Source organism: Poecilia mexicana, unplaced genomic scaffold (assembly GCF_051168715.1).
Source record: "Poecilia mexicana isolate PSO_F unplaced genomic scaffold, ASM5116871v1 scaffold_10, whole genome shotgun sequence".
Taxonomy (NCBI): domain Eukaryota; kingdom Metazoa; phylum Chordata; class Actinopteri; order Cyprinodontiformes; family Poeciliidae; genus Poecilia; species Poecilia mexicana.
This window is the reverse complement of record NW_028263379.1, coordinates 17,243,799-17,252,111: the sequence shown is the minus strand read 5'-3', so window position 1 is coordinate 17,252,111 and position 8,313 is coordinate 17,243,799. Positions and strand designations below refer to the sequence as shown.

General features: G+C 46.1%; 1 protein-coding gene across 1 annotated transcript; it reads right to left on the bottom strand.

Annotated features, from left to right (window-relative positions):
• Positions 1–278: 278 nt before the first annotated feature.
• ints5 (integrator complex subunit 5) lies at positions 279–7,471 on the bottom strand. The gene is made up of 4 exons (XM_015007726.2): positions 7,176–7,471; positions 5,053–5,305; positions 2,258–4,243; positions 279–1,322 (listed from the first exon to the last, which is right to left on the bottom strand). The coding sequence occupies exons 1-4, from the start codon at positions 7,427–7,429 to the stop codon at positions 615–617; spliced, it is 3,201 nt and encodes a 1,066-aa protein (XP_014863212.2). The 5' UTR covers positions 7,430–7,471; the 3' UTR covers positions 279–614.
• Positions 7,472–8,313: the final 842 nt, after the last annotated feature.

Sequence of the window (8,313 nt, the reverse complement as noted above, 5' to 3'; positions counted from 1 at the left end):
AGGCATCACCAGCAATGTTTGTAGATTATGAAGTTTTACATGTAGCTGGTGCAGACATCGTACATGTTTCAGTCCTCCATTAGTCACTGTAACACAGCTCTAGGTAAAACAGCAGAGAGATCACCATGTTGAATTACCTGGAGAACTAGAAATGAAATATGACTGATTTTAATTTAGAAGCTAAAGAAGTGTGAAGAATCTCCATTTAAAACTTATTACCTGTAATGATCTCCAGATTGACCTGATGATGCAGCAAAAAAGTACAAATTCAGCAGCTGTTTACAACTAAATGGAGATTTATTTTGCAATGTGGTATAAACAAGTTTGTTCCTATAACAAAAGATGGAAAGTATGTTTATAGAACAACAAGAATTAGTGGTTTTTCTGGAACCAAAATGACAAATTAAGTTTGAAAACTATCTTTCTTTACAGTTAAACAGTTCCCAGAGCTTTCTAATATAAGTTGAATGGAAAAGTACAGAAAATATCATCTAAAACACAAACTTATACACAAAGCTTTACATTTATGAATATTCAGTCCATTCTTTAAGTAACAACAGTAATCTCGCCGTTTGACAGTAACTGCTGACTTGCATCACCAGTTTGTTTCCCTCTCAGAGCTGAAACCGCCAGCACAGATGTCCCAGCCTGTCGATGTTTTTATGCAGGACGCTGTGGATCGGTGCCACGTACCTGGACACGTCCCCGTCCCGTGAGAAATCCCTGCAGAAAATGCCTTTGTCTGAGCTGAAAACAAACTTCTGGGGCAGCGGCCCGTTGCCCCTGACGTATTCCCAGACGGCCAAGAGCAGCAGCCTCACCTCAAACGGGGTCAGGTGAGCGAAAGCCTCGTGGACGTTGGCCAGCACAGGCGGCAGGAGCTGGCCTTCGCCCATGCAGGACACCAGCAGGCAGGAGGCCTGCAGGTGCCAAGGAGAGTCTGTTGACGAAGCCTCGCGGGAACCCTCCCAGTGGGACAGCAGCGTAGCCAGGAGGCCTCTGAGCACGGCGGAGCAGTAGCAGAGCGCCGGCCGCCCGGCCGCCACAACCTGAAGCAGAGGGAAGAGGACCGGGTGGGCCTCGAAGCACCGCCGGATGTGGATGTCTCGCTCCACGGTGGTGCGGGCGTGCTCCTCAGGGGGCCAGGACAGCTCCCCGTTGGCCACGTCTGGACAGACGTTTTCCACCAGCGTGACGGCAATGACCTTGGCTGCCTCGGCGTTGATGGGTGGCGGCTCTTCGGGATCGGACGGCGACTGTGAGCCGTTGAGGCTGGACGAACTGCAGCACTGGACGATGACGGCCAGGAGAGTCTGGATGTTCTGCAGAGAAAATACAGAAACGCCGCTTACACAACTGGCTTTGGTCTTATTGATTTAGACCCTGTAAGTGTGAAGGAATCAACGACTATATTTACAAAGTGATAGTCAGCAGTTTGCATACAGATAGTATTTACATTACTTTTTAACCTTCATTTAAATTATTTAAAGGGGCAGTATTATGTGTCTTCCAGGCGCAATGTGCCATTTTATAGCATAATTAGCTATAAGACTGAATCAGCAGTTGTTGAAATGTTACATATATCATATATGACTTAAAAGGAATTAGACTTTGAAATTTAATGCCTTGAAATTGGGCCTCTGTTTCTTTAAAAACTCCTGCTCTTTCAGAAACTCGGCCTTCGGGAAGTTATCAAAACATGGCTCCTCTATTAACTCTTTAACAACATTTTTACAAATAAATTAGAGCTCAGCAGATGTGCAGTTGCACCAGGTGTTTGCTAATTGCTGCTGGCTAGTCTGAAGGAGCTGAGTCAGGGAGTTGCAGGAGAGGACTGCTCTGTGAGTCTGAAGCTTGGAAACTGCAGCTCTGAGTAGGAGCTGCGCCTTGAAGGCGGTGCTAGGCCCACCCAAGTGTTTTACACACCTGACTGGTTGCCATGAAGATTGGAGGATTTCTCAAACATGCGTAAAAGAGTCAAGGCAATAATCCTGGTATGTTTTGCATCAGGGAATAACAGCATAACATGATATAAAGATAAAAAAGTTACATTACATAATAACGCCCCATTAAATTGTTTCAAGGGGAAATTACAACAACATCATGAATAAAAATGAAGGAACTGGTGCCCAGGTCTCAATTTGTTGTGTATTTTCACTGATATAGCTGTTAAAATTAATCGCTAAAGGATCATCATTAATATGTATTGGTGTCCATAATGAGTAAACCCCTGATCAGAACTCCATTAGTAACCCACCTGGATGACTCCTGATGGGTCGGGCAGATTTGCAGCAGTGCGAGGCTTCAGTCCTTTCCCGATCACTCCTGCGTGGAACACCGACCACACGCTGCCGGAAAAGTTCACCGTGGTGCCGAACCGACAGTTAATGTCCAGCAGAGACGCGCCCAGGTCAGGGGACACGGACGGGGAGGCCACGGGAGCTCCAGACATGTCAGCGATCTGGCCGCCGAACAGCTCAGCGTTGCCCTTGTGCAGTGCCCCCTCCACCAGCTGCTGAAGGATGGCCTTCAGGGTGAGGGCAGAGTACGCCGCGAACCGGGTCAGGAGCAGAACTGAGCAGCTCACTGCCTCGCCTGACTGCCCCACATCTCGGCCCGTCTTCCCTGCCTCCCCACGTCTCCGCAGTGCCAGGAAAAAATGCGTGACGGCGGCTCTGGAGAGCAGCAGCAGGTGCGCGGGGGAGGCGGTGCGAGGCAGCGGGCTGCAGGACAGGAGACGCACGGCAGCGTGAGACACGGCAGGGTCACCGTGGAGAAGGAGAGGCCCGAAATCGTGGAGGTGCACAGAGACTGCGGAGCCAATCTGGGCGGCCATGGAGGACTGAGCTCCTGCTGCTGACCCTGCTGCACCTGCTGCCTTCTTCTCCTCCTCCTGGCTCTGCAGCGCCGCAGCCAGGTTGAGCAGCAGCTGCCGCAGCTGCCGCCAGCCCAGCGTGTGCGTGTGAATCTGAGCCACGCAGTGCGCCACGGCGGCCGGAACGAGCCCTGCCATGCAGGATGACAGCGTGGCGTGGAGCTGCCAGGCCAGGGCCAGCTCCTCCGGGTTGCGGGCCTGGGTGAGGAGCTGGCAGAGCGTCTCCGTGGCGACGCTGGGACCGCCGTACACCGACAGAAGGCACAGCAGCTGATGCAGCCAGAGGTGGCGCTTCCTCTCCAGGCGCAGCGTCTCCGCGCAGAGTGGAGCGACATGCGAGCGCAGCTCCTCCAGGAACGGGATGACCCTCTGTGGCTGAGAGGAGGCCGAACCGAAAGGGCCGACGTCTGACCCGTCGGAGCGGTTGAAGACCAGTTTGTGGAGATGCAGCAGCAGCATCTGCAGCAGGCGGTCGCAGCCTTCTCGGACTCCTTCGTGAGGCGACGGCGTCGGACCGGAGATGATAACGGATGCTGGCGTCGCCGTGTCTGCCAGAAAGCGGAGGACCCGGGCGCCCCCCGTGGGACTCTGGCTAATGAGGTGGACGGCCAGCCCCAGCATGTTGTCCAGCTCCTCCCTGGGGAGGCCCTGCAGCAGAGCCTGCAGCTGCAGCAGCACTGCAGGCCGCAGCAGCTCCACCAGCTCCGAAGACACGGCTCCGAACAGGTTGGGAGACATGGCGGCGAGCTGCAGCAGGAACGGCACAGCGGCGCGCCGCAGCTGGGGGGACGCCTCCCAGGAAGTGGAGGAGGACGAGGGAGAGAGGGGAGTGGAGGGGGCCAAGCTCTCCTGAAACATTCTGAGCAGCTCCTTCCTGATGCTGTCGGAGTGATGCGCGGCGAGATGGCCCAGGATCCCCACCACGGAGCCAATCTTCGGCACTCTGCTGCCTTTCTCCACCAGGGGCCCCTGATCTTTGGCCCCGTGGGAGCAGAAGTCCTTCAGCCCGCAGGCCAGCACTCTGCTGATGATGGTTCCAGGGAAGGCGGAGCCGATGTGAGCCACCACCCAGTCAAAATGTGGCGAGTGTTTGACCGACGTGTCCAGCAGTGCGTCCACGCAGGCGTCCGGGCACCAGGCCAACATGGCCGCCAGGCACTGGGAGTAGGACTCCATGAGGGAGCGCGTGGCGGCGCAGGACATCCACAGCTGCAGCAGCTCGTTGAGGCTGGAGGAGTGGGGGGCCACCCTGCGGCCGGCGTGCTTGCTGCTCAGCTGGCCCAGAAGGTCCACGGCCCAGGTGGAGACCAGCGGGGCCCAGGCCCGCGGGTTCAGACGGATGAACTCCGACAGGACGCCATGAACCTCCTGCAGCAGACAGGAAGGGATGAAGGAATAATCCACACAAATATTTGATACATGGAACATAATCCCTTATATTCCAAGATTTCAGAATATTCTAGACATTTGAGAAACATTTATCACAAGTTGCCAAGTTTGGCTTCTTTTTCAGGATCATGTCACTGTTTTTATTTGTATCTGGAGCAACTGGGATGCACTTCATTCTATGGCTGCAATTAATGATTATTTTAGTTATTAATTAGTTTATCGATTAGTCCCAACTATTAATCGGACACAAAAATTGACATATTTTGCACATTTTTTATGTAACCACAGAAGTTTTTTTCAAATTTCTATTTTTAAATATGAATTTAAATGGCAAATACCGTTTTTTTTTTGAGTCTTAACACTCCAGTTAATGATTAATCGATTAATAAATTAGTTGACAATTTTTTCAGTAAATCAATTCATCATAATTAATTCAATTGTTTCAGCCCCACCAAAATCTATGACACTAAAACTGTAATAACACAAATTATTGTTATTCCAGCTTTTTGTGCAAATATTTTAGTACACTGGAAATAAGAAAAAAGTAACTCACAAGTAACTTTTCAGCAGGAAGTAGCAGCATGTTTCAAGTCAATAATTCCTTAATATTAATGAAAAGGTACAAGTTCCACTTTTAACAAGACATTTTCCCATGTTATAAGTGTTATCCGATTAATCGTCAGAATAATCGATTACTAAAATAATCATTAGTTGCAGCTCGCTTTTATGGAAATAACCACTTTTCTAAATATTTTAAGGCTGCGTAGGAAACCTGGATGAAGTCTCACCTGTATGATGTCCTCCAGGTTGGAGGTCGCCCCAGAGCTGGCGTTTCCCTCCGTCTCCAGGTTGTGAAGAAACGTCGACACATGCTCGTCGTATACGCCCCTCAGATGCTCCAGCACGGCGCCCCTGCAGGCCGGGACCGAGCGCAGCAACCGCACGGCACAGCGGGCGTGCTCCCTGACGCTGAGCTTCCGGCCCTGAACGGCGTCAACGCCACTGATGAAGGACTTGATCTCCTGGGAGAGTTCCTGGGCACTGCAAGGGAAAGGACAGGATTAAAGCAGGACAACAAATGATAAGTTGTTGCTAAAGAAAAAAAATCTGAAAAAGTTACATATACCAACTCACGGTTATAAACTTGTACTACATACAATATTTCATTGGTACTTGATTTGACCTGGAAAAGCCCCATTCACGTAAAATGCTAAAAATACAAACATAAAACTGCACAACAATCTGAAAACACAGACAATACAGTGTTTCATATTAGTGGGATGTTTTGCTTCAGCCTAACAGGGAAATCAGTCAGAGTTGATGTGAAGATGGACGGAGTTAAATACTGGACAATCCTGAAAGAAAACCTGTTAGATGCTGCAAAACACCCAAGACTGGGGTGGAGGTTCGCCTTCCAGCTGAACTAAGACCTTAAACATACAACCAGAGCTGCCTGGGGATTAGATCATGTGTTAGAAAGAAAGTCCAGACCTACATTTAAATAGGAAACTCTGACAAATTAGAAAATTGGTGCTGCCCTTTCTATTTGACTGAACTACAGATGCTTTTCAAAGAAGATTCTGCCAAAACTCTTCGATGCCTAGATGTGTAAAGCAGGTAGAGACGTTCACTGAAAAGACTCACAGCTGTAAATGCAGCAGAAAGTGGATGCACAAAGGACCAAGGTGGAAATCTTTACTTTTAACGTAGAAAGTACTCCTAGACTAGCGCTTCTGTGTTTTTTGTGTCTGCTCTGCTTCTCAAGCCCACAGTCAGTCGAGGCAGATGGCTGTTTACACTGAACCTGGTTCTGCTGTAGGTTTCTTCCTGATAAAGAAGAGATTTCCTCTCTGCTGTCGCTACATGCATGCTCAGCATCAGGGATTGCTGTAAAGTCAACAACACAATGGAATTGTGCTGAATAAATGAATTGGTCCTGTATAAATAAACTGAGTCAAATTAAGTGTAAATGAAAGACAATTTTTTATCCTACTTTACAATTAAGTAGTACATTTGTATTAGGACTGAAGCGATTAATCAAATGAATCGTGACTATCAAAATAATCAACTAATGTAGTTATCAATTAATTTTAACTGGAGTATTAAGACTCAAAAAGGCCAACTGCTGAAAAAACAAGCTTAGGTCAATAATTAAGCCAAAACTATAGCAAAAATACATACATTTTGCATCTACGATAAAAGAAACCTCTGTAAATATGTTTTTAGCTTCAAATTCTACAAAAAAGTTATCTTATTAAGCACCTTATGCTACCAATTCATTAATCAAGTAATAATAGCTACCAAGTTATTTCTATTTTTATTTCTCTGTATTTCTATTATTGTACAAAAAAGTCTTAAATGAAAATCTGCATATAGTGTCAATGTTTTTAACCGACTAATCAATAGCTAAAATAATCGTTAGTTGCAGCCCTACTTTATATGAGATAAAAATCTTAATAAAATGCATTTAAGTTCAAGGTTATGTAAAAAATATATTAAAAGGCTCCCGAGATATGAATACTTTAATAAGGGACTCAAACTGTTATGTCTTACATTCAGATTATTAAAGCTTCTTTAGACAGTGTTTCTAAAATGAGCATTTTATTCGTTATACTCTTTTTTCCCTCAATGGTACTGTTTTTTTATCTTCTCGCATAATCTGTGCTGTTTACATTTGTAAAAATTATTCTACTGTAATTATATGCAATTAATTTCCCTTCTGGGACAGATACAGTGTCTGTCGGCTGGGAGATAAACAGCATACAGAGTGCTGAACAGCTACAACGCAAACAGATACCAGAAACAATCTGTATACATCATCCCGAACTGAATGGACCCCTGCTGCTGGAGCTGGTTCCGATGTGACAGAGAACATGTCTCTGTCCTGCCTGCTGAGGGCTCCTCCTCCTACCTCAGAGCGGCCGGAGCTGTGTGGCTGTGGGGGCTCTGCATCGCTTTCAGCGGACTCCCGTCAAAAACCACAGACATGGTGGACTCCTTCAGCACCAAGCCGGCACATTTAACCCGTCCCTCCGTCTCAGGGCCTCGAACCGGGGAGTTTATCAGGAGCTTTCTGGGTGTTTGATGAAATTCAGGACAAATACAACCATAGGGCGGTCCACAGCCGGAAGTTGGAACTTCTTTTGCCGTTAAAACCGGAAGCATGATATCCACCAAGTGTTCTCATTGGCGACACCTAGCGGCGACTGTGGGTTTTAACTTTCGTTTCTATTCCTTTTCGATTTTTTAAAAATCTTTTTTACAGACATCATATTTTTTAAAATTATGCTATAACTAAGCCGCATTGTGATTCTTGTCACTCAGGGTCGATCAAATATAAACTTTAAACATGCGACTTCTGCTTTCTTATTTGTAGTTTACTTTAAAGTATTTACATATAAATGGAAGTCTATTGAGAAAACGTATAAGTTTGGGATAAATATGGAGAATTTTACCTCATGTTGAAGTTCCCTAACAGGAGCACTAGATTAATTATGAAGAACAAAATTTTATCAATACATCAGTACAAACTTTACTATAAGATTTATAGGTATGGTTTTGATAGTGTTTAATTTTATCATTGACAAGTTTCTCCATGCCTGGCCAAGACCCAGCAGAGATGGCAGTTTAATAAATGTGTTACAGTCTCTGACTAAATTAGTAAAACCTACAATTTTCATCCAAATCCTTACCAAGTTAATCCAAGTTTATTGTTATGAGGGTAATTTTGTGCAACATTTTGAAATTATGTGACCTTTTAAATCATACATGCCTCCCTCCAATTTATATGTTTATTCCAAAGAAACTTTCCTCTGGGTGATATGTGAGCTGTTAATGTCTTTCCTTATGTGTCTTTCCTTTTCCTTATGTGTTTCCTTTATCGTCCATGGCTATTTTAACTTTCTTTGGTAACACTTTATTTGAATGGGGGTGAATAAGACTGTCATGACACTTTCATTAACATGACATAACACCTGTCATGAACATGAATAAGCCTTCATAAATATTTATGACTGTTGTCATAAAGCGTCATTCGGTAAATTATGACA